We start from the raw sequence: 27,623 nt of genomic DNA, 5'->3' as shown, positions 1-27,623 counted from the left end.
ACACGCACACTTCTGTTTGCATATTGGGTGACTTCCGTACTTGCTCCGGCTACCTCCATGTTGCTCAGCAGTTGACCCTGTTATGCTGGTGTTTTCCGTTTCCGTCTTAATGGTGTCCACTGTTCCAGTTGTTGCCAGCACCAAGCACTCCATGCGGGCTGGCTTACACTCAACCCACACACAACCAGCACAGGTGTCACTGTACATGTGCAAATGATCACCGAGCACTCAAAAATCAATTTCAGTCCACAAATTGTAAAGTCCTTCTTCAATCTTTCTTTGTCTTTATTCTGTTACTCTTCTTCATCCAAAGTAAAAATTTAACACAACAGCCAACACGTGTTTCGTCTCAGTCAGTCTTAGACATTAAGACTTCTTCAGGGCTGTAAACAATACAACAATTTCAATTTAAGTACAATAATAATTATATATTAATACGTTATTCTTACCTAATAGAGACCCACCGAATTATTGTGGTGCAAAGTAAAAGACTACACTTATAGACCCTAATGCCAAGCATAAAACCAAAGTCACCCAAGTGTGAAATAGGTGAAAAAAGTCAGATTAAAGCTAGTTAGCGTAACCAAAGGAAGAGCCTAATAAATAGAATACAAACTTAAAGTAACATTATCTTATCTTTTGCACATACCAATTTAAAGTCCAAAATCAATCACAATTGAATAGTTCAATCCACTGATTCCAATTCTGCGTAATAACTGTAACAACAAACAGACAACAGTTCCCCTGTCATGTGCTACTGTCCATGTTATATATGATCATCTCAGTACAGACTGATAACTATCTGGTTTAACTCACTTAGCTCACCTCAAATTTTGAAGTAGGTAATTCGGTAGCACGATATCGCTTTTTAGTTGTGGTTATAGGAAATCCTTTTTTTCAGTATTCGTTTTTCTATAATAGTAAATTATGATGTGAGTAATCATCTATATAATGTATTTTACTATCTATTGATCTGATTAGTACTTATTTCATGGTCAAAGTATCTCGTTACTAAGCAGACAAATGTCCCTTTTCAGAGTTACAGCATTGGTAAAATATCAATAATGACAGCCTCTATCAAAAAATCATTATATGTTCGAATATGTTCAAGGTTATTTAACGTGCTATCAATTTTAGGGTCATAGTACTCTTGATTAAGTTTAACGCTATCGTTATCATAATCGTCTCAATGAATCTCGTTACCTGTAACTGAAGGCTTGTCACATTCTTATCAGTGATAGTGGTCTTAGAGCTGTAATTTCTAAAATAAACGTAAACGAGTTCAGTATTTTTTCAATACTACATTCCTAGTGCTAGTATCCTAGTATTGTATCTTAATCTCTTGCCCTCCGCACTCACCGTTTGTCGTATATTTTCTCCGTAGTTTCTGGCGTGCTACGTCGGCGCCATCTTGTAGTGGCTGTTTATACCTTCAAAGTACGGGCGCCATCTTTGACTAATTTTACTAAATATTAGATTTGCTGTCACTTATCGACAGGGAGTCTCAACGTATAGTTCATTATAACGTTTAATAAATCATTATACCATTTATTTCGGGTCATGTTATATTTATATGTCTTGAGCTGAATATTATTTTACAAAATCGACGGATTTTGGTACTGCCATCTTGTAGTGGCTTTCGGTGGTCTCAAATACGGACACCATCTTTACCTAGTATTTGTAATTCCGTAATCATTAGTCAGATAGAGTTTTATTTTGTGGTTTATATCCACGCTTGGTGGTTCATATTATCAGTCAGTTTAGATCACGATATATTTACAATTTAGTTCCCATTATTAAAAAGTTCGCCGATTTATAATATCGCCATTCTAAATCGAGCAGGATCTTAGGTATTATTAGAGCCTAAAACAGATTTCCAAACTGTAACATTTTGACTTTGCAAGTACAGATGGGCAATACTATTTACATAGTATTAAGTGTTTAACTGCCATTCTATTTCCATCGTATTTATTGTTTAGCTATCATAGCTTAAACTAGTGGTTCAGGTTCTCTATTCAATTCCATTCTCATGATATAAACTTTTAGGTTATTAATTTTTTCTTTGTTTATTCTATTATCAATATGTGAGCTAAGATGCCATGGATCGTAGTTACTGACAGGGGGTGTTGAGAGTATGCTTAATGATAATCTCCGTATAGTTTCAGTTTTGGGGAGTTGGGTGGGAAGATAGGTACAGGCAGGATAGTGGGGAGTGATGCTACATCAATATCCTACATATGTAAATTTTTACAGTTTATTCCTGACCCAGATAGTATTCATATTCGTTGTCAATGTTCAGGCCTAATTCAACAGCTTTAAGCTTCATCAACCACATAACTTCTCTGCGTCGCAATTGAAGCGTTCTGTTGCCACCTCTAGGATCTCTTTTCACATGATCAATGCCATGGTAGCTAAATATATGCTTCTCTCTATCTTCATGGTTTCTTACTATGTTATGTGTGAAGCTACCAGATAGCGTGTATCTCCTGTTTTTAGTGCCCTGAAGTGCTCCACCATTCTTTCTTTCAGTTTCCTTATCGTGCTACCCACATAAATCTTTTTGCAGGTGCACGTAATCACATAAACTACATATGTGGTATCACAGTTAATGAAGTGGTCAATAGTATATTCTCCAGTATTATTATAGTTAAATGTCTTAACTCTCTTTATTGCCCACCTACACGAACTGCATTTACCGCATTTGTGGAATCCTTTTCTGTTGGCTGTAAGCCAATCCGGTTCTGTTATTTGTACAGGGTAACTTGGGCTGACATAGTTAGAGATCGTACGCCCTTTCCTAAATGTCACTCCTGGTGTATTGCCAACGTATGGGAGAAGATCTCTATCCATACTAAGCAGGTACCAATGCTTTTTCAAGATATTAAACAGGTGTGCACTCTCAGAACTATAATTCGTAATCAGTCTCAGTCTGGTTTGTTTAAGAGTTTCACTACAGGATTTGCTACTGAGTGGTTTGTCTCTTTTCAATTTCTTCGCCCTCTCTATCGCTTTCATAACAACTTTATTTTGATAGCCTCGTTTTATAAATCTTTTTGAGAGGTCTACTAAATTATCCTCAAAGTCTGTATCTTTAGTACAATTCCGTCTTGCCCTAACCATCTCTCCATAAGGGATAGCATTCTTTTGACTGTTAGGGTGGCAACTTTTGGCGTGCAGTACAGCATTGCAGCTAGTTGGCTTTCTATACATGCGACTGCACAACTTCCCATTGTCCGTAAAAAGTTCTATATCTAAGAATGTTATATTCCTAGTACTATAGTTGGTAGTGAATTCCAGATTCAGTCTATTGTTATTGATGTATTCAAAAAATTCTTTGAGTTTACTTTCAGAACCCGTCCATATTAATAGACAGTCGTCTATATATCTTCCCCAATAATGGATATACTGTATCCAATTTTCACCAGATGGGCCCCAGATCCGCTCCGCCTCGAACCACCCCATGAAGAGGTTCGCGAAGGATGGAGCAAATCTGGAACCCATCGCAGTACCAAGGCGCTGTCTGAACCACTGTCCATCATACAGAAAAACATTGTTGTGTAACACCATATCTGTCATTTTCAGCACCATCTGTGTGTGATCATATAGTTCTGCTGGTCTTCTACTTAAAAAGTAGTCAAGTGCTTTTAATCCCAGATCATGGTCTATGTTCGAATACAGAGACACTACATCAAGTGTAACTAAAATCATCCCTTCATCCCACACCAGATCCTGTAATAGGTTCAATACATATTTAGTGTCCTCGATAAAAGATGGTAAATTACGAACATGTATCTGTAAGAATGTATCTACATACTGAGATAGACGTTCTGTAGGTCCTCCAATCCCTGAAATAATAGGTCTGCCTGGGGGATTGTCTCTGCATTTATAGTACTAGGAATATAACATTCTTAGATATAAAACTTTTTACGGACAATGGGAAGTTGTGCAGTCGCATGTATAGAAAGCCAACTAGCTGTAATGCTGTACTGCACGCCAAAAGTTGCCACCCTAACAGTCAAAAGAATGCTATCCCTTATGGAGAGATGGTTAGGGCAAGACAGAATTGTACTAAAGATACAGACTTTGAGGATAATTTAGTAGACCTCTCAAAAAGATTTATAAAACGAGGCTATCAAAATAAAGTTCTTATGAAAGCGATAGAGAGGGCGAAGAAATTGAAAAGAGACAAAACACTCAGTAGCAAATCCTGTAGCGAAACTCTTAAACAAACCAGACTGAGACTGATTACGAATTGTAGTTCTGAGAGTGCACACCTGTTTAATATCTTGAAAAAGCATTGGTACCTGCTTAGTATGGATAGATATCTTCTCCCATACGTTGGCAATACACCAGGAGTGACATTTAGGAAAGGCCGTACGATCTCTAACTATGTCAGCCCAAGTTACTCTGTACAAATAACAGAACCGGACTGGCTTACAGCCAACAGAAAAGGATTCCACAAATGCGGTAAATGCAGTTCGTGTAGGTGGGCAATAAAGAAAGTTAAGACATTTAACTATAATAATACTGGAGAATATACTATTGACCACTTCATTAACTGTGATACCACATATGTAGTTTATGTGATTACGTGCACCTGCAAAAAGATTTAAGTGGGTAGCACTATAAGGAAACTGAAAGAAAGAATGGTGGAGCACTTCAGGGCACTGAAAACAGGAGATACACGCTATCCGGTAGCTTCACACATAGTAAGAAACCATGAAGATAGAGAGAAGCATATATTTAGCTACCATGGCATTGATCATGTGAAAAGAGATCCTAGAGGTGGCAACAGAACGCTTCAATTGCGACGCAGAGAAGTTATGTGGTTGATGAAGCTTAAAGCTGTTGAATTAGGCCTGAACATTGACAACGAATATGAATACTATCTGGGCCAGGAATAAACTGTAAAAATTTACATATGTAGGATATTGATGTAGCATCACTCCCCACTATCCTGCCTGTACCTATCTTCCCACCCAACTCCCCAAAACTGAAACTATACGGAGATTATCATTAAGCATACTCTCAAAACCCCCTGTCAGTAACTACGATCCATGGCATCTTAGCTAACATATTGATAAAAGAATAAACAAAGAAAAAATTAATAACCTAAAAGTTTATATCATGAGAATGGAATTGAATAGAGAACCTGAACCACTAGTTTAAGCTATGATAGCTAAACAATAAATACGATGGAAATAGAATGGCAGTTAAACACTTAATACTATGTAAATAGTATTGCCCATCTGTACTTGCAAAGTCAAAATGTTACAGTTTGGAAATCTGTTTTAGGCTCTAATAATACCTAAGATCCTGCTCGATTTAGAATGGCGATATTATAAATCGGCGAACTTTTTAATAATGGGAACTAAATTCTAAATATATCGTGATCTAAACTGACTGATAATATGAACCACCAAGCGTGGATATAAACCACAAAATAAAACTCTATCTGACTAATGATTACGGAATTACAAATACTAGGTAAAGATGGTGTCCGTATTTGAGACCACCGAAAGCCACTACAAGATGGCAGTACCAAAATCCGTCGATTTTGTAAAATAATATTCAGCTCAAGACATATAAATATAACATGACCCGAAATAAACGGTATAATGATTTATTAAACGTTATAATGAACTATACGTTGAGACTCCCTGTCGATAAGTGACAGCAAATCTAATATTTAGTAAAACTAGTCAAAGATGGCGCCCGTACTTTGAAGGTATAAACAGCGGATCACTGAAATAATATCGACTACCAAAATATCGACTACCCAAAATATCGAGGAAAAAATATCTACAACCAAAATATCGAGTTTGTATGTACAAACAGGTAAGTACAAAAATATCGAGTACAAAATATCGTTTACAAAAATATAGTTGTAAAAAATATCGACTTTAATAAAAACAATGTTTAATTACATTAATATAAAAAATTAATTACTAAAATATAATTAACAATACTTAAAATAACTTTTAATAATTAAATAATTAATGAAAGTAAAAAAATAATATTTTTTTAATCATATTTCTTAAAACATATATATATATATAGTAACAAAATTTAATTAAATAATAGCCACTATTATTAACGTACAAATACAAAAGAGTAAAAATTACTATTCCCATTGCAAAGAGTGCAACAGTGGATATATGACGTTACAACGCAACTTTTACAACGCACTACCATTACAACGTAAGTATTGGTAAGTATATAATAATTTTTTTAATTTAAATTATTTAAAATTATTTAAATATAATTTAATTTAATTTCATTTCATTAAATTAAATTAATGTAAATTTAATTTTACTTTATTTTTACACTCTACCCCTGTACCCCAAAAACCCAAAACTGACCCTGAACCCTAAAAAAACCCTTTACCCAAAAACCCAAAACTGACCCTGAACCCTAAAAATACCCCTTTACCCAAAAACTAAAAACTGACCCTGAACCCTAAAAATACCCCTTTACCCAAAAACTAAAAACTGACCCTGAACCCTAAAAATACCCCTTTACCCAAAAACCCAAAACTGACCCTGAACCCTAAAAATACCCCTTTACCCAAAAACTAAAAACTGACCCTGAACCCTAAAAATACCCCTTTACCCAAAAACTAAAAACTGACCCTGAACCCTAAAAATACCCCTTTACCCAAAAACTAAAAACTGAACCTGAACCCTAAAAATACCCCTTTACCCAAAAACTAAAAACTGACCCTGAACCCTAAAAATACCCCTTTACCCAAAAACTAAAAACTGACCCTGAACCCTAAAAATACCCCTTTACCCAAAAACTAAAAACTGACCCTGAACCCTAAAAATATCCCTTTAATTTAACATAATTAGCAATTAATCAATTAAATTAAATTAATTACCAATTACATTTTAATTAATTAACAAATATTATTTAATTACCAATTAATTAAATATTACTACCAATTAATACATTTACATATTTAATAAATAATAATTAAATTACTTCCCACCCTATTCCCCTATAAACCCACAACCCGCTACAGGAAATACATTATTTTAATTTACATAATTAGCAATTAATAAATTAAATTAAATTAATTACCAATAAAATGTTAAATAATTAACATATATTATTTAATTACCAATTAATTAATTATTACTACCAATTAATAAATTTACATATTTAATTAATTATAATTAAATTACTTCCCACCCTATTCCCCTATAAACCCACAACCCGCTACAGAATAAAATTACACAATAATTTAAAAAAAAATCATTAATTAAAAATAATTATAACATAAAATGACACTTTTCACACATATTATAAAATAAAAACACTATAAATAATTACATATTATTTAAAAAACGATATTTTTTACTATCTAGATTATATACTTGGATATTTTCACTTTCTATATTATTTACAGTCGATATTACTTCACTTACCTTAAAAACGATATTTTGGCTGTCGATATTCTGTCCTGTCGATATTTTCTCCAAACGATATTTAAAACTCGATATTCTGTCCAAACGATATTTTGGAGTCGATATTATGTCTGTGCACCATAAACAGCCACTACAAGATGGCGCCGACGTAGCACGCCAGAAACTACGGAGAAAACTATACGACAAACGGTGAGTGCGGAGGGCAAGAGATTAAGATACAATACTAGGATACTAGCACTAGGAATGTAGTATTGAAAAAATACTGAACTCGTTTACGTTTATTTTAGAAATTACAGCTCTAAGACCACTATCACTGATAAGAATGTGACAAGCCTTCAGTTACAGGTAACGAGATTCATTGAGACGATTATGATAACGATAGCGTTAAACTTAATCAAGAGTACTATGACCCTAAAATTGATAGCACGTTAAATAACCTTGAAAATAATCGAACATATAATGATTTTTTGATAGAGGTTGTCATTATTGATATTTTACCAATGCTGTAACTCTGAAAAGGGACATTTGTCTGCTTAGTAACGAGATACTTTGACCATGAAATAAGTACTAATCAGATCAATAGATAGTAAAATACATTATATAGATGATTACTCACATCATAATTTACTATTATAGAAAAACGAATACTGAAAAAAAGGATTTCCTATAACCACAACTAAAAAGCGATATCGTGCTACCGAATTACCTACTTCAAAATTTGAGGTGAGCTAAGTGAGTTAAACCAGATAGTTATCAGTCTGTACTGAGATGATCATATAGAACATGGACAGTAGCACATGACAGGGGAACTGTTGTCTGTTTGTTGTTACAGTTATTACGCAGAATTGGAATCAGTGGATTGAACTATTCAATTGTGATTGATTTTGGACTTTAAATTGGTATGTGCAAAAGATAAGATAATGTTACTTTAAGTTTGTATTCTATTTATTAGGCTCTTCCTTTGGTTACGCTAACTAGCTTTAATCTGACTTTTTTCACCTATTTCACACTTGGGTGACTTTGGTTTTATGCTTGGCATTAGGGTCTATAAGTGTAGTCTTTTACTTTGCACCACAATAATTCGGTGGGTCTCTATTAGGTAAGAATACCATAACGTATTAATATATAATTATTATTGTACTTAAGTTGAAATTGTTGTATTGTTTGCAGCCCTGAAGAAGTCTTAATGTCTAAGACTGACTGAGACGAAACACGTGTTGGCTGTTGTGTTAAATTTTTACTTTGGATGAAGAAGAGTAACAGAATAAAGACAAAGAAAGATTGAAGAAGGACTTTACAATTTGTGGACTGAAATTGATTTTTGAGTGCTCGGTGGATCATTTGTAATGGTCGGATCACCAAGGTAGTTTTGTTTAGAGTCAAGGCAACAGGCTCATATCTACCTGGAGCACCCACCTACTTTTGTGAATTACTTTTCCTGGAATTGCTGAGCGCTCCGTGAAACTGTTGCCAAATTGTGTAGTCACTGTCCATGTGGCCCAGCCAATAAAGGGGCCAGGCGCACATGCCTGTGGCCAGTTCAACATAATATCTGCGCATGTCCCTGTGGTCTTGTTGTATGCATGAGGGCCCTGGGTCCTACAACATTACATTGTAGGTGCATAACAACTGGGCATGGAAGGTCCAGGGATTCCAGGACTATATCTGTTTTCACAAAGATTTTTGTGTAAGCGGGGGAAACATACTCAAAACTCTGGACCTTTTAGAGTTTTGGAAATTTAAAGTTTTTAAAATAGAGAGAGTATGTGTTCCAAATTAGGATGCTATATAGGGTTGAATCCAGAAGTCATTAATACAAGTTTTCACTCAAAAAGAAAGAGGATCGATCCAATTTTTAAGAAGATTGATTTTTATTGATGCAAGAGTTGAGACATTGACAGCCGACACGTGTTTCGCCCTCTGTGGCGAATTGCGCCAGGGCTTTCTCAAGGCTGTGAAGATAAGAATGGTGTGTTTAAATAGGGATAATTACAAGAGATAGTGACCCCAACCGAGAAAAGTGAAGTATTGGGAAAAAACCCGAAAAAAAGTCGCAGAAAAAAGTGAATGAGGAGTAAAGTTCAACCAAGATAGAGGTGTTCTCTTTTAGTAATGATGTTGGTGATACTGAGAGACACGGGAACAAGGTGCAAATTAAAACTTAATTGGTGAAATATAGGAAAGTAATAATTTTTACAGATCACACTACGGTCAAGTCAAGATGGCATATTTGATCTTTTTTGCGAATTAAAGAAAGGTTAGAGAAATAAGAGAATACAAAGGTAAGTAAATAGGATAAGGTCGAAACACCCAACACCAATAGTATACTAGCTATACAGTATGTAATCAAGAGAGGAAAAAATAATACCTAAATTCAATTTCTTAGTGTCATTCTGTAGGATTCTCTAGTATGCATCACAATTTGTGTATATCAAACTACATTCCATAAATATTTCAATCTGTGAAAGAATATAAGTCATTTTACGATTCAATATATTATAGGAACAAGTTATGTAGCATTTCAATTTTAAAAATATCATAGGAAAACGAGTTCCAGTATTACTAGTTATGTCAAATTAAACATGACTTTCAAAAGATACATTGTTTCACAAAAGACAGCATTCAATTTTATAGCATTTCTATTCATGTTGGTTATGGTGACATACTATTTATGTCATTAGTCTTGCATAAGATTCTCATTTACTTGTAAGCCATGCATTTTCTAGGGATTGGTGGGAAGCATATTTTACGTATAAACCATGCATTTTTCTATGGGTGGGAAACAATGTTTGCATGTTAGACTTTACTAATAGGAGAGGACATTTAAACAAACAGGCACTTATGAGTCATAGCGAGAGAAAAACCATGGAAAAATGAAACAACATAGAGAGGCAGGTAGGCATTAGAATCTGAAGGGGCCTCAGCTCTTGTTTAGGAGATGCATTCGAGCCACACATCATAAGTTCAAGAACATAAGTACAAGAAACGAGTACATAAAAACTGGCAATGGGAGGCTAAGTTGAGTGAGGTGAGACATGTCCCATTTGCGCTCCAACCATTTTCGTAACTCAAAAGGCCATATTTAAAAAGTGTTATGTACACTGTTGTTAATTAAGGATTTTTGCTAACCAACGCTGTGATCATGTTCCGAAAGGGAGACTCGATTAATTTATGATATGCCTTTCCTATTGTAAATTTGGCATTGTTACCGATGCGGTTGGCTATTGAGCTAGTCCTGATTCATTTTTGCTTGTCCTGACCATAGCATTCTGATCATGTGGACCGGGTGTAGCTGCTCTGAAAACATGTTGTTAATGACAACACGATGAGAACCATAATGTGATGGCTACTCTGTCAGCCTGTTTGACAGAAACGAGAAGGATCATAAGTCAGGGCTGAGTTATGGGCGCGCTTGATTTTAAAGGGAACCACAAATGAGGGCTGAGTTCTAGGCGCGCTTGCTCTATCAGCATATAAACACTGCCACTGTATCGCCACAAAAGAGTGCAAAACAAGTACCGGACACTCCAACGCGAACAACGCAGATAGCAACCCCAGCGCCGCTCAAATGAGTGCCAGGGTAGGCCACAACCACAGCGCCACTCCTCTGGAAGGGCAGCAACGAAGAAAGGGCGAAGAAATCAAATGTCAAAAGCAAGTGGACTCCCACAGTGAAGGCTCCTCATCACCGAATGTAGGAGTGAAAACACACACAGTCAAGTGTGAAAACCCAAGTTTTTTCCAATAAAATGGGAGCCCACATCCCGAGCTGCCAACTCCAAGAGAGCCCTGCTGCACCTGCCTTACAAGCGACCAGAGCCTCTGTGAAGCACCAGCCTATAACATGGACCGCGATCACAAATACAAAGAAAAACATTCTTAGCATGAGCGGAGAGGCACGAGGAAGTCAGATGTGCTCTGTAATGGTACTGTAATTGGTACAATCAGGTAGATGTGGAGTGCTGCGCAGTCAGTGCAGGAGTCGTAAATCTGATTTGGTTTTAAGTGTGCCTGGAAAGGATACAGCACAAGGGACCTCTTGTGCTCTGTGTATGTGTTCTTGATTGAAGTACAATACACGAAGATTGAAGAGTTGAGCAGCACACACATAACGAGCGTGTGTGCTGGCAGTAAGTGTGTTTTAAAATATGTGGGCCCTAGTTATATATACGAAAGTTTCAGTACTGAACAGTGTGCGCAGACTGAGTGTGTGTGTGCTGAGTACATGTGAGGCTATAATGCATAGAGGTAGTAGTGCGGAACAGAAATGTACTAAGGATGTACACTGAGTAAATGTGCCTGCAATGGTACTTTGTATAGAGGACCCTGGGTTTCCTTTTAGGAAGCCCCTGTCTACCTGTTTAAGGAATGAAGACGAGAGGAATCCCCCAAGACAGATTTGTGTATTGGTGCATTCCTGTGAGCTGGGTGGGGACACACTGGAGAGAAAAGGAAAAGACTCGAATTACATTTCACAGACTGCTCTTTGATTTAGTGATAGATGACAAGGAAGGGGCCTGGACACATATCAGGAAAGGGGATGGGGCTGGTAAGAGTAATGAAGAGTACCTCTGGGAGTCTGTGATTAACTTTTTGATGCATATATCACTGTGACTGACATCCAGGTGTAAACTGTAGTCACTCCCTTGAACTGTGCTGGATACAAATAGCTTCAGAGTCGGTCCTGCTGTGGCAGACCTCGTTCATAAAGGAAGATGAAAGGAGAAGTGCCCACTTCAAAAGAAACAGAACCCCAATTTAAAACTTCAAAGACCCAACCCCTAAATCACATTTGGTGTCTGGAAAAGGACATTTGCCAAACAGCCAGATGGGATGTGGGAGAAGGTGAAGCTCCACAAGCTTTCTACCTGTGACCAGGACTGGAGGCCAAGGTGTGCAAGTCTTCCTGCTGTATGAGGAGACTTCATCCAGGGAAACCAAGACCACCTGCCTTGGAGCCTGGAGCATCAGTGCCTGACTCCTTGCCAAGATGAGTATGCCCTGTGAGGAACAGAAGGGCATTGGAGGGAAAAAGGTCCAGTGGGTATACCATGAAGGCTTCCTGTGTGAGGTGTGAGGATTCGGCTGTGCACCAATGTAGCAATAGCCCATGTGCAAGTCTGTTTTCGGTGACCCTTGTATGCCAGGAGAGGGCCGTTAAAGACTGTGCCAAATATTGAGCGTGGTGTGGGGGGTGCCAAGCCCACACGGTCTCGTGGTGACCCTGTGTGCCAGAGGGGGCCATCTGTGAAGAAGGTGTGTGATCAGCATGCCAGAACTCATGAACGCCTGAGCAGTGACCCCCATATGCCAGAGCTGCCATGGTGCGGGCAAATTGAACCTTAGAAGTCTATGTTGCAAGCAGAAGGTACTGCGGCAACCATGTATGCAGAGGGGGAGCTACCGCAACCAAATAATCAAAGACTTTGGGCCGCTGCCAGGACTGTAGTGAGGCTGCGACCGGCGAGTCTAGCTGCACTGAAGGATCTGTCCTGCGGATCCCTGTGAACCGGGAGGACACTGAAGAGGATAACGTGCGCTCATGGGTCTCCAGTTGGGAACCGAAGGTCCGAATTCCCCCCCTCCAGGGGAGAACATGATTTACTACATTGCTGGGTGCTTGGAAGCAGCTTCGATCGCTGGGGAGACAGGCAGCGCAACTTTGGAGAGTGAGCATGCGGCCGCTGAAGCTGCTGCGTATGCCATGAGCAGCCTGATGTGTCTGAGCAGGATTGGATCTCGTGAGCGCCCCCCACTGAGGGCTCCCACCGTTACACCAAGTGCTCCCGTGCTTCAGGAGAGGGTAAAACTTGAACTAGGGCTTTGGGGCCCGGGACCTCACTGCCAAAGATGCTGTAGCCCCATATACACTTTTGACTGAAATCTTGTAGAGTAAAAAGAAAACCCTTGAGTACGGCCTTATAGTTTGCATTCCCTGGATGAAGCCAAGAGTGAATTGGGAATAACCTTGAACACATTACACAATGGAAAGTGGTGCAGGGATTTGCCTGACAACTACTAGAGTCCCAAACCTTCAGGGGAATTGTGTTGTTGCTTCTGAAAGTTGTATTCCTTTGCATGTGTAGAGTCAGAAATAAAAAAACATTTTTTTATAAAAGCAAATATTTTGCTGGACATGGATTTATTTTTCATACAGTCTGCACTTCGAGTTATAAGTCGTGTCCACTGACCTGTATCTAGATTTCCCCCGAGGGAGCCTTGACTGCTCGACCACGGCTACCAAGAAGAGTCAAGGGCAGAAGGAGTACTTGGCCCAGTTGAGCGGGATCCATAGTAGGTCAGGCGCTCGGACAACAGGAGTAAAAGGCCTCAGCCACCATGGTTGGGCTCAGAAGCCCCTGCATGCTTTGTGGCCCTCTAAAAGGGGTTCTGTCAGGTCTCAGGTCTGTTGTTATCCTTGGCACAGAACAAACAATGAAATTCAGTAGAACTTTGTGGATGTCTCTTCAAAATGCAATGCAGGTGGTTTGGTGACTTATAAAGTGATAATATACTGCTCGCTGAGCCCTGGTGCATGGTGACATTTTTCTGGGTCAGTGCAGTCATTGAATTCGTGGAACTCATGATATGCCTGCCTTGGAATGCAACACATGCATCTCACAGAAGAGGGCAGCAAGGGCTGATGTAGTAATTATTATGCCATTGGTGAGTAAGCAATGCAGCATATGGAACACGCATCTGAAGTGTTGATGTGCAGCATGTAAGGATACCACGTGCTGTACTGAGGATGTGTTTTGTTCTTTAGGAGTATTAGGGGTCTGGTAGGGTGCGCAAAGGCAGCAGCAGATTCCTGAAGTATTTCAAGTTTTCCCTTGATTGAACATATATGGTGTTGTGCATTTGATCTATGTTAGTGCACTGTGCTTAGACCTTGCAGCAACAGTAAACTGGTGGTGAGTTAAAACTACTGATTATGAAATTGTATTCTTATGTGCTCACAGAGAAAGAAGGAATCTGGACCTGAATTCCAGAATTAGAGCTTGGTTGTTACACAGCATTTTTAGGAAACTATGTTTAAGATTTGTTCTACAACTTATAATAAATTAATTTGCAAGATCATTGTGGTACTAGTTCTACATAGTTCACCATGCCACTGTGCCAGTAAAGATGTTGCATGCTTGTTTTTAATTGACATGTAACATGCAAAATGTTGCTCCGCCACCATTTTGACCTCCTCCTGGTGAACCTGGATTAAGTTGGAAAAAATTGAAAAGTTTATTTATGACCTATGCTCATGTTTGTAGCACTAATCTAGGTGCTGCGAGGAAGTTGGCCCTTTTGACTCATTGTTTAGGGGCAGAAGGCCAGGATTTATTGGCTATCCTACCAGACCTGGGTAATGCAGATGCTTAGGGACTAAATGAATGCTTAGGGACTAAATGAGTACGAAACAATTTAGAAGAAATTGAGCAATCACTGTCTACCTGGACTGAGCAGAATTCTGGAAAGATTACACTTTGGTTAGCAAGTACAGAAGGAAGATAAAACAGCTGAGGAGTATGTAACAGCATTATATGAACTGAAAGCAACTTGTTCATTTGGAGTTTTATGTGAGGAAAGGATTGTGATAAATTTTTCTTCATACCAAATCACACAAATGAAGAGCTCTAGTTCAAGGTTGCACCCCCCTAATATGATGTTATTATGACTCCCAAACATCTTAAACACATGCTGACCTGTGCGGATGAGCTGAACATGGATTCCAAGCGTGCTGATGGTTGGAATGCTTTGGAGGTAAATGAGAGAATGAAGACCGAGATGAGAGATGGTTGCAAAGCACAGATGGCTCTTTATCATTTCAAAGTGAATTATTTTTGGTGTGGTGTGACGAGGCACATGACCAATAACAAAGATGGCCCTGCTCTATAAGATGTCTGCGAGTGGTGTGGTCGGAAAGGAATTTACAGCAAACACTGTAAAAATTGTTGAAAATCTGAGAGTGACTAGATAGTGTCACAAGTTGTTGGTTATCCTACTAACAAAGTGTTGATGGAAGATGTAGAGATAGAAGCGATGTTTGATTTGTGTTCTTGCCTGAATATTATTTCACAACCACTCTGCAAGATGTCCTTTTAGGGTTGTGTCAAATTGAGGAAAATGGACATTAACCCTGCTGGGTCTGGTGATTAAGATGATTGGGTTTTTCTTACTCATTAGGAGTCCAAACAAATATTTTGCATTGGAAAGGTGTATGTGGCTATCAAAGGGGATAACATTTTTGGGTGGTTTCAACAGAAAGAATTGGAAGTGTACATGTATCCCAATGCGGAGAATCAAGTGTGTGTGCATCAGGTAGTTGTTGGTCATAACTGTTTTTATTTCCCAAGGTTGAACCCAAAAGTGTTTAACTCTAAGCTGGGGCATCTCGAAGGTTATTCTCCTAAAATCAAATTGAAGAATGGACCTATTCCTGCTGTTGCGAAGGTGAGGAAAATACTACGGAATTAACAAAATAATGTGAGAGAAGAAATGAGTAACCTTTGTATACAGGGCATCATTGTTTTGTTGAAACTACAGAGTGGTTGGCTTCAGTGATAGTAGCGTGCAAGCCTACTGGCCAGATAAGAATACACATCAACCTTGCAGGTTTTAATCGAGAAGTTGTGTCTGGCAAATTCCCTATTCCCAATTTAGTGGAAATGTTGTCTACAGTGATTGGTAAAAAGTATTTCACCATACTTGACCTGGTCTCAGTGTATCACCAAGTTAAGTTGCAGTACAGCTCTAAAGATCTTACTACTTTCATAATGCCAATGGAATCATCTAAATTCATTAGGATGCCCTGTGCACTCGTATCTGCAGTGTCTTCATTTTAAAGAGTGATGGAAAATATGCCTGGTGACTTGGAGGGTACTGGGTGTTATCAAGACATTTTGAGTTATGGGAGTACCTGGGAGCAACACAATATGTGAATCTGAAAGTTTAGGAATTTCTTATGTGGGTCATGGTATCTGTGAAATGAGGGTTAAACCAAAGATGAAACTCGTTGACAACATTTGTGATCTAGAAGCACCTACCTGTGAAGAGAAGTAGTTTCCTTATCGAATTTTATAGTAGGTTTATGCCCAACATTTCTAGCAAGTCTTTTGCTCTGAGAAGTTTGACTAAGAAAGGTATAGGGTTCATGTGGAATGAGGAACGTAAATTAGGGTTTGAGAAACAAAAAGAGGAATTAGCTGGTTCTCCAAGCCTTCAAGCGTTCGTTCTTGGAAGGGAAACTATTGTGATTATTGATGTAAGTTGACGGGTTTGGGTGCCACCGTTCTGCAAGTGAATAAAGGAAAAGCATGTATTATCATGTGTGCCTGAATGGAGGAGCGGAGTTTAACTACTCTACGATCGGAAAAGAGACCCTGGCAGTGAGTTGGGCTATCAACAAATGTAAGTGTTTTTGAGTGGTAATATATTTACCAGGAGGTCAGATCATAAAACGCTTAAAGAAATACTCACCAAAAAGGTCTGGATTCTGTCACTGTTGACATATGCTAGTAGATTGTAGTGCTTCAAGAGTATACCTTCAGTGTTGAATACATTCCAGGTGCCATTAATTGTGTTTCCAACTTTTTATCAAGACCAGTCAAGATGAAAACACGGAAAAGTGTATTGGACTATGGTGAAAGGGAGGTTTGGAATAGTGAGACTGTGTGTGTTGTTATTCATAGAGCAGTCATTGAAAAGGAGTGGAAAGAGTTTCAACCATGAACTAGTTCTAGTGGAGTGTTGTGTTTTTTTCCCAGTGACTTGCCAGAAAAGAGGATGTTGCACCGAGAGTTGCATACTTATTTTGAGGTGAAAGATAAGTTATCTATTTGCAATGATTTGTTGTTCAGAAGAATGGCATTTATGTGCCAGAAGAATTATGGAAGTGCATTGTGGACATCACTCACGTGGGACACCTGGGGATTGTTAAGACTAAAGAATGTTGGTGTGATGACTACTGGAGGCCTGGAAGGATGTGGACGGCAAGAGGAGGATTACTAGCTCGAATGGTGACAACTGGAAGAAAATAATTCAAGAGTGCCGAGTTGCAAATTAGTTAGCTCCCCACTCCACCACAGGTAAAACACTTTTGGAGTTGTTTCGTGGAAGGAAACTCCATTCAAAGCTAGTGCCAGGATGTATGGTCTGGAATAAAGGGTGGGTGGATGATTTTGTGGAAGATGAATTGAGGTTGAAGGAAAATCGTAAGATGGAAAGTTGAAAGCATTATTTTGATGTCAGAAAACATCTGGCAAGGTCAGATGTTAAGGTTGGTGGTTTTGTAAGGATGCAGGCTCCTGTTAGGGCAGCAGAAATTGTATAAATTCAGCAACAATAAAAAAGAGGTATAGATTTTCAACAATGCTCAAGACCAGTGATGGTCGCATATGGAATCTTAGTCATGCTTTCAATAAGCTGGGTTAGCACTGAGAAGCTTGGGATGTGTTCTGATGCAGGTGTTGATTCTGAGTCTGACACTTCGGTACATGGTCAGACAACTGATGTAGGCAAAGGCTTCCTCGATCATGTGACCACTTCACAGGGTGGCAATAAGAATAAAAAAACACTCTTGTATTTCAAGGATTACTGAGTTTCACTTTGAGGAAGAAGTGTGTCTATGCTGGGCTTGTCACTTGTATTCTAGAACTTTGTGAATTAGCCCCTCTGCTGCGGGGTTAATTTTTTCACAGTGCGAGGGGGTGTGTGTGGGAGAGGTGCCGCGGTGCTCAGGACGGCTCCTGGCCGTCATGGGTCACAGTAGACGTGTGCTCATGACGGTCGGGAGTCGTCCGAACTCCGCCCACTGATTAATTCGCCCCCACAGGCGGGGAATTAATAGCGTGTGGGCAGAGCTGCAGCGTTTGGATGGCTCCTGGCAGTCATGAGCGTATAACTACCGTGACTCATGACACCGGGAGCCATCCTGAGCACGGACCGAGTTAAGCTGTGAGAGTTCTATAGGAAGACTGTTGTGGCAGTTCCAGTTTGTGGCTGAGATGATTCAACCTTTACTCACTGTTTGCTGTGTGTGCCTTCTTCATTTACCTACTTTTCAAAGACATCATGTGTAACAAAAACATAACAAAAATGGCATGCGGTTCTTACTCTAAATTGGCCTCCATTTCCATCATCAAGTTCTAGGATAAAGCCTTCGACGGGATTCTGGGTAAACGGCGGCATCCTCCACGCCAGCGTCACACTGTTGTTTCTGGTGCAGCATTTTTCAAGTTGCAGTAGCGGTACAGGGGGCACTGTAACAGGAACTGTGTACAGATTAGTGTAATGCTGTTCTCACCCATCACGCTGTCATCAGCCAATGTATTATGTCCCACCATACTAACCTTGGCCTTTCTCATGAGAGCAGGCCTCTTCACTACATAGAGAAGGAAGGAAGTTTGTTCATGGGACATGAAAGTATAGCAGCCTAAGGAGCATACTTATTTTCATGGACAACTTCAACAATGCTGATACCAAACTTGGTGGAAGCATTGTTCCAGTAATGTGTAACCACATAACTTTAACCTTTTGAAGCTTTTGTCCTTCATCAAAATGCATTGTGAAAATTATGATAAATTAGAAGCTGTAAAGTAAAGGTCTTTTTTATTACACTGGTTCTTTAACAAAAACCTATCAATAACTATTGACAACACATCAATAACATATCAGTAACAATGTGGTCTATAACTAGTTCTTAGACCTCAGCAAGAGGATCTTCGAGCCATTATGTTGCTGTTTAAAAGACAGTCATACTTGAACAGGAACTCATAAAGGACAGGGCACATCTAGTTTAGTAACATAGAAGAAAAACATTCTCATAGAACTGTACCAGTTAGTATATGTAGTGACTTGCTAATCCTTTCCATTTTAGGTAGTGGCTACCATGCTCTCTGGATGAAAAAGACATATTTTGGGCTTACCAAGTACATAAATGGGCTTGCAGCCTATCCATTGCTTACCATTGGTTCACTTTACTGTCACTCTCAAATACCTGCTTCTCATTTGTGTCCCAGCTTGTCAATCTTGTGTTTGTCCCTCCATTGGAGTATAGCTGCTTTATTATATCTCTGAAAGACTGGTTTCCATGCATCCACTGCTTGCTTTTAAAAAAACAGCTTTTTTCTTATTGAAGCATTCCATGGAAGTGCATGTGAATAATGCATACCAAGATCAACAATCACGACCTCCAAAATATGGCATCCGCTACTCCTCCTACTTCTTTGGTGCAGGTTTATTATAAATTTACTATTACATCATATCTACTTACCTAGACTTACCATGCGATGCAGTGGATGTGCTGATGTGGCAGTTGTGATACTTTTATCATGTCGTATATTACAAGTGATTGAGAGACTCTGTACTATAACCATGTCACTTAATGTAACTGATGAATAAAGAACTTACTTTCCTGGTAGAAGCTGTTTAGAGGCCTCTTCGCTTCTTTTTGATGACAAGAGGTCCTTTATCAGCTGTATTGCATTGAAACACCCCTTATATGACAACCATGAAAACTGGAATGAAATCCTCATCAGAGGTATTGCTTTGTTTGCTGGACTAAGGTAATTGTCAGTTGCTGAGTATAGCAGAACCTGGATGTCGTCCATTATTCGGTGAGTCACAAGCCTTTTCCTTACGGTGGTCTTGTATGGACCTCCATTGGCAACAGCTGCATATCCCTCAGATAGGGCCTGTGTATGCAGCGCAGCTGGTATTGATGAAGCTGCGAGCATGGACTGTAGTGGTCTATTCAAGACATGCAGGTTTTTGTTCTCTGTGTGTCTGTCACACACAAGGAACAGTGGCATGTATACATCAGCACTGTTACTTGCTGGGAGCGAGTGACAGTGTCTATTCTCTCATAAGCCACAGTGAATGTGTTCTTGGACATGGCAGGAGGGAAATGCAGAAGTTGAGTGTGTTCCATTTGTACAGTGGATTGCCTGTTCTCTCTCTTAAAGGAGTGGGCAGGGGCAGTCACTCCCTCATTTCTAGCATTCAAAAGAATATTGATGTTTTGTCTTGGTCTGATAGTCCACTCTTTGACCATTTCATGTTCAATTGAACATGAAAAGTATCAATGTGCATGCTGTAAAGCCACCCCTCCTTTTTAGATCTGGATCTGGGAGTCATCCTTCACTTTGGGCAGGAGTGGATCCACATTTAAAAAATGTTAATGACAACCACTGGATTTTCATTCAGGGTATTTACGACTGGATGCCTTCATCAAAGAAGGTAAAAATATTGTCAGGTTTTAACATTTTATGAGGACAATCAATATAGTAAAGAAGAGGCATTCATTCTATAAGCAACCACCGAAGAGTCACAAGGCAATATATCAGTCTCTTAAAAAACCAAGCCAGCTGGCATCAAAATGCCTTTTTTGGCGAGTACCTTCCTGCTTACACCCATGGTGTTAGTTCCGTGAGGCACCACCAGCCCTTTCACACATTTTTTCTTTCTGCATCTCCTTTCACTCACTAGAAGTATTTTCTTCACACTAGGGGAGGGAGAGTGTGGGGGTGACATTAGTTGGAATCAACGCAACAGTTTGAATTTTAGATTGTGTTTTAAAGTGGTGACCCAGATCCGGAAAGCATAGACCGTATAATCCTAACTGCTGCCCCTGTAGATAATATAGAATCTAGGTGAGGATCTCTTTCGGAGACTTCCGACAATTCGGGACCTGAGTGGGCTAATAGCGAGGAAGATCTGCCTCAGCTGTCCTGCTTCCCTGTTCCCTCTTTAGAGGAATTTGGTATCCTGGCCAATGGCGTATCCTCAGGGTCACCACTTGATCCAATGCCTCATAAGATCTGGAAGGCCTTTCAAGATGAGCTATTTCCTCCACTGCACTCCATCTGTTGCCAATCATTGACTACAGCGACAGTCCCAGACAGTTGGAAGATGGCAATTGTAACACCTTTGTTGAAAAAGGCTTCTCTGGACCCTCTCTGTTCGGCCAATTACAGGCCGATTTCGCTATTACCATTCGCGATAAAAATTCTTGAGAGATGGGTCACAAGAGCTTTATCCAACTTCCTGGAAACAAATCTCTGTCTGGATGCTGTTCAATTTGGCTTCAGACCGGCTCATGGCACCGAGACTGCCTTGGTCACCGTGCTGGATGATCTACGAACGCGAGTCGACACGGGCAAGTCTGCATTTTTGGTGCTACTTGACATGTCGGCCGCGTTCGACACGGTAGACCATGAAGTACTACTTGGCCGTCTTCGGAGTATGGGAGTGAGTGGTCTGGCCCTAGACTGGCTCGCTTCTTATCTGGACAACAGACAACAAGCCGTGGCATTACCACCATTTCGATCAGCCACTCGGCAGGTGAATCAAGGAGTCCCCAAGGGTCGGCGATTAGCCCGATCCTATTTAATATATATCTCCGTCCCTTCGTAGCACTGATAAAGTCATTCGGCATATCAGTCATCAATTATGCCGATGACACTCAGTTGATTTTTTCATTTGAGGGATCGGAGATAATTTCAAGGGACGCCTTTCACCGCTGTATGTCGGCAACAGCAGCATGGCTGCGAGCCAATTCATTGCAATTCAATGGGTCGAAAACGGAGGTACTTTACTGCTCCTTGGACCGAATTTCTCGCACACTACCGGTTGATTTTTGGCCAACTTCTATCCCGGGTTCGGTGGAGGCTGCAGAATCAGCTCGTAATTTGGGAGTCCTGTTCGAACCCAATTTGCAGCTCGATGCCTCTGTAAATAGGACGGCAGCGACATGTATGGGCCTGCTCCGTGCCCTTCGGAAAATCTTGCCACTTCTTCCTCGGGGATCCAGAGCAGAGGTAGTGCGTAGTTCCATCCTCAGTAGGTTAGACTACTGTAACGCACTACTTCTGGGAGCCCCAAAGACTCTGGTCCTTAAACTCCAAAGGATCCAGAACATGGCCGCTAAACTGGCCCTGTCTCGATCGCGATCTACCTCTTCATCGGCAGCTCTGGCCGACCTTCATTGGCTACCGGTCCAGCAGAGAATTGCATTTAAAGCTCTATGTCTTGTTTTTAGGGCCCTGCACGGACTAGGACCAATACCCCTTCAGAATCTTTTTTCCTGGTATCAGGCCGCCAGACCTTTGAGATCCTCCTCGGCGTTCCTGGTAAGGGTCCCCAGGATAAACAGAGTGAGGATGGGCGGACGTGCCTTTAGCTTTACGGCCGCCACGTTGTGGAATACTCTACCTCTGGCACTGAGGAGTAGCCACGACCTGCCCACGTTTAAAAGGGACCTTAAGACCCACTTGTTTCCAAGAGTAATGTAGCCTACCTAACAGATGTTTGGATCGGTCTCAGCGCCAGGATGCCCTTTGGGTGACAGTTGCGCTTAACAAGCAATAAATACATACATACATACATCTGAGGAGGAGACTCACCGTGTGAACAGGTCCATTGTTGTGTATGAGATTGTGAGTGGGGTGAGGGGGCGTGGTTTAGGCGCCGATGTAGGTGGAAGCGGGACTCCGGAGCTCCTCCGTGCCCGCCTCACACCGCCACATATCCTGAGCCCCGACTCGCGCTCCGTCCCCCCACGAGTGCTCAAGAGAGCATCAGGGACGCGCAGTGAGACTTTGGGGGTCTGGGGGCCTCTGCAACTACCCCTGCCGCACTCAGAGCGGTGGGCACGGCACCCGGCGATGGGAGCGCCTAAGATGGCGGCCGCCGTCCTGTAACGACGTGCCTGGCGCCGGAGCCTACGAGGCGGGGGAGAGCTCCCCTAATGCTGTGGTGGCTGGGGTCTACCGAAGTTGCCTCCGGAACGCAAACGGAGGTGAGGAGAGCTGGCGGACATCCTCGCGCACGGAGCTGCGGGGCAGAGGACGACCTCACTGCCTGACCCTAAGATGGCGCCGGCCGGGACACGAAGACCGGCTTGAAGAACTGACTGCGGAGTCTCTGGGTCCGTGAGGGACTCGGGGTCGGCGCAGAGCACCTGGTCCGCCCTACTGAGGGGACTCCTGAGGGACCCACACCGCAGGGGGGGTGTACAGCTCAGGAGTGTCGACAGAAAAGATTGCAGGGGGTGAGAGGCTGGCTGCCCGCCCCTGCGACGCATTGGCGGGAGAGAGCGTCTACCTGCCCGGGGGCGCCCGAGACCAGTGCGCCGCATTAGCACTGGGGCCCGTAGGTGCACATCCGGCCTGAGCAATCTCGACGCGGGAACCTCGTCAGGTGCCCTGACCCGGGACTATTGTGCCCCACAACCCTGGTGGAGCGAGCCCCAGCACTTGGGTTACTGCACGGACTGGTCCCCACGGGGCGAGGGCCCAGAGATCGGAGTGGGCGAAGGTCGTGGGGCGGACCAGGGTCTGGAAGAGGCACGCGACACTAACTGCCCGCCAGGATGACACGCGGCAGCAGGAAGAAGGGCTTCGAGGCACTGAAGCTGGACGACCCGGGGCACCCAGAGGACGAAGTCCCGCCGGGGGCGGGGGCCGGGAGTCCATCCCGCCCGCGGGACCCCTCCCTGGGGGACATAATGCAGGCGATAGTGGCGTCGCGGGAGGCCCTTGAGAAACGCATGGACACCATTGGGTCGGACCTGTCTCTGCTAAGGGACGACCACAAAAAGCTGAAGGAGCGGGTAGCGACGACCGAGGGTACCCTGAAAAGTTTGCCAGGAGACGTGGCGGAGCTAAAGACGACCCTGGCGGAAATGGCGCAGAAGGTACGAGTGCTGGAGCTCCGAGCTGAGGACAGTGAAGGGCGCTCTCGGCGCAATAATCTTCGCCTTGTGGGGGTCCCCGAAAAAGCCGAGGGGCGAGACGCGGTCACCTACCTGGAGGGCTGGCTACGCTCAGAGGTGGCCCCGGAGGGACTTTCGTCGTTCTTTGCCATTGAACGGGCTCATAGAGTCCCTGCGCGTCCTCCCAAACCGGGGGCGCCTCCGCGACCGATCGTACTGCGTCTTCTGCACTTCAGGGACAGAGACCATATCCTGCGGAGAGTGAGAGACATCCCGGACCTGAGCATCGACAACAGTCGGATCATGATCTTTCCGGACTTCACCAGAGAGGTGCAAAAGCAGCGGGCCTCCTTCCTGGCGGTCAAGAGGAAACTGAGGTCGCTACAGCTGCCCTACGCTATGATGTTCCCGGCGCGGCTGCGGGTGGTCGCAGGAGAGCGCACCCACTTTTTCCTGACACCACAGGAGGCTTGGAGCTGGCTGGATTCAAGAGGGGCGTCGGCAGAGGACCGCGCTACGAGGACCCCCCCCAGGAGACACGCGTCGGAGACGCCGCCGGCGGGACGACCTGGCTCCCCATCGGACTGGCAACAGGAACGCGCCAAGGCGGTGCAGGCAGTGGCGACCATTAGCCAGGGGGACGCCAGCCCTTCCAGTAGTGCTTCGGAGCAGTCGAAGGCCAGTGCTCCCAGCCCTGGCTCCAGCAGTGGGCATGAGTTGTCCGAGACAGACCTGCCGGTTGTGACTCCCCAGACTGCGGATGGTATCCTGGACTGAGATGGTTCGCGGGACATCGATCACATGAGTAAGGTACCGGGATATGTGGGCGGAGGAGGGCCGCTTCAGGACGCTATGCTGTGGGGTGCGGCTGCCCACTGGGACTTCTTACTGAGACCTTGGGGACGGGGAGAGTCGGGGGACATCTCCTGTTGGTTGCTGGGGGTAGTGGGGCGGGGGCGGGGGACTTCGGGCCTGTCTGGAGCCGGCATTGCCGCCACTCCAACCCTATTTTGTAATGATACGCTTTTTTGCTAACTGTGTTTGGATGGGGTTTCCATGTTGGTTATCTGTCCGGGGGAGTGGGAGTTGGGGTAGGTTGATAGTACAAGTTGGGGGGGGGACAAGGGGGAGGCCTAGGCGTGCTGGAGGGGTGGCTGAGAGGGGGATGGAGATATGGTGGTCTCTGCCATGGGATCCGACTTAGGCTACAAATGTCTCACATGGAACGTCAGAGGGATGCACTCGATGCATAGGCGTCATAAAATTCACTCCTATCTGGTCAGGCGGGGCATTCACATCGCCTTCCTTCAAGAAACACATCTGCTGGATAAGGAGGGGAGGGCTCTGCAGCGGCGTTGGAGGGGACAGGTCTTTCACACTGGCTACTCTGCCTATGCTCGGGGGGTGGCCATTTGGGTACGGGCGGGGGTACCCTTCCTGTGCACGCAACAGGTAATTGACCCGGAAGGGAGATACGTAATGGTGCGGGGCAAGCTGGACGGGAGGGACCTTAACCTGGGTTGTTTGTACGCCCCGAATGTAGACCAACCTGCTTTCCTCTCCCTTTTGTCCCACAAACTGGCTCAGTTCTTAATGGAGCCCTTGCTCCTGGGCGGCGATTTTAACAGCGTGGCCGACGTTACCCTGGACAGGTCCCACCCCCCCTAAAGATTGCACCAGCTGGTAGACTTGCACTTGCGCGCTCCGCCTGGCAACGACAGTGGGGTCTGGTTGACTCTTGGAGGGCTAACCACCCACTAGACAGGGACTACTCATTCTTCTCCGGCATTCACGAGCTACACGTCCGCATTGACGCCTTCCTGAGCTCCCAGGACGTGCACGCGGAAGTGAACCACAGTGAGTATCTCACACGCTCGATCTCGGACCATAACCCCCTCCTCGTGCGGCTGCGCTGGTCGCAGTTTCGCCCGAGGATCCCGGCTTGGAAACTACGTCCTGAGGCGCTGGATGACCAGCTCTTCCGGACCACAATTGCGTCAGGCATAGAGGGCTATTTTCAGGTGAATGCGGGCACGGCGGGTTCAGCTGTAACGGAATGGGACGCGTTCAAATCGGTGTTGCGAGGCCAATGCATAGCAACGGCGTCGGGAGTGCGGAAAACGCTTCTGGACGAAATTGGGAAGGAGGACGAGACCCTGCGGAGGCTGGAGAGGGAAAGGCCTGAGCGGCCGGACACTCACGGAGACCTGCTGGGGGCGCGAGAGGCGGTGGCGGCGGCGGTGGAGCGCCTCCGGTGCTTTGACTACAAAGCCTACCTCACACGAGCGCACTCGGAACGCGACAAATCGGGGGCCCTCCTGGCCTGGCTGGCCAACCCGGCCCGCCGGGGCTCGGTCATCCTTGAGCTCCGAGACCACACGGGAGCGGCGAGATTCGATCAGCAGGGGATCAACGCGTTGTTCTACGACTACTATACTGAACTATACCGCAGCAGGGTCCTCCCTTCGTTGGTGGAGTTCCAGACCTTTCTGGAGGATCTGGACCTGCCGGTCCTAGGTGAGGAGGATGCGAAACGGATCGGGGACAAGATCGTGGAAAGAGAGGTACGGGTTGCCATTAAGAGTATGGCAAGGAATAAGACGCCGGGCACGGATGGATTCCCTGCGGAATTCTATCTCACCTACGTGGACCTCCTTGCGCCCCGACTGACGTGGCTGTACAATGAGTCGAGGCGATTGGGCTGTCTACCCGAGACCACGAGGGAGGCGTTGATTGTCCCCCTTCTGAAGCCGGGCAAGGAACCATGGGACAGATCGGCATACCGCCCACTGTCCATGCTTAACCTGGATTACAAGATCCTGAGCAAGATCTTGGCGGCGCGTTTGCTCCCTCACATGTCCAAACTGGTGCATGCGGACCAGTCGGGTTTCATCCCGGCCCGCAATACGGCGCTTAATGTGCGGCGACTCTTACATATACTGGAGGCCGACACTTATGATGGTGACGAGGCGGTGGTGTTCGCTGTCGATATGGAGAAGGCGTTTGACAGCTTGGAATGGCCTTACTTATTCCATGTATTACGAGCGTTGGGCCTTGGGGAAGGCTTCGTAGGTTGGACGAGACTGCTCTACCAAGAAGCGACGGCGAGAGTCAGGTCAGGGAGGGTTATCTCTGAGATGTGCAGGGTGGGCAGGGGCACCCGTCAGGGATGCCCTCTTTCCCCCTTACTATTTGCCTTGGCTGTCGAACCCCTTGCAGCACGAGCCCGGCTGGGCCGGGCGTATCAGGGACTGGACGTCTATGGCCAAGTCCACCACATAGCGTTATAAGCAGATGATCTGCTGATGTTCCTGGCGGACTCGGCGAACTCTCTGCGTGGTGCTAAGACTCTCCTGCAGTCGCTGAGCAGTGTCTCCGGTCTTCGTGTGAACTGGGCGAAATCCCACCTATTTCCGACCCGCCCGCGGGGAGAGTGCCCGCAGGAAACGGAGGGCGTGACTTGGGTGGAGAGAGGCCTACGATACCTT

General features: G+C 43.7%; 1 protein-coding gene across 1 annotated transcript in view; it reads right to left on the bottom strand.

Annotated features, from left to right (window-relative positions):
- Nucleotides 1–27,623, bottom strand: part of TRIM67 (tripartite motif containing 67) — a 380,811-nt gene that overhangs the window by 86,959 nt on the left and 266,229 nt on the right. The window contains exon 7 of the mRNA XM_078646984.1: nt 18,537–18,682. Within this exon, the coding sequence (XP_078503110.1) occupies nt 18,537–18,682 (146 nt within the window). The remainder of the gene's footprint in view (nt 1–18,536; nt 18,683–27,623) is intronic.

The sequence above is a fragment of the Lissotriton helveticus genome, chromosome 6, assembly GCF_964261635.1.
Source record: "Lissotriton helveticus chromosome 6, aLisHel1.1, whole genome shotgun sequence".
NCBI lineage: Eukaryota > Metazoa > Chordata > Amphibia > Caudata > Salamandridae > Lissotriton > Lissotriton helveticus.
This window is presented reverse-complemented; position numbering and strand designations above follow the sequence as displayed.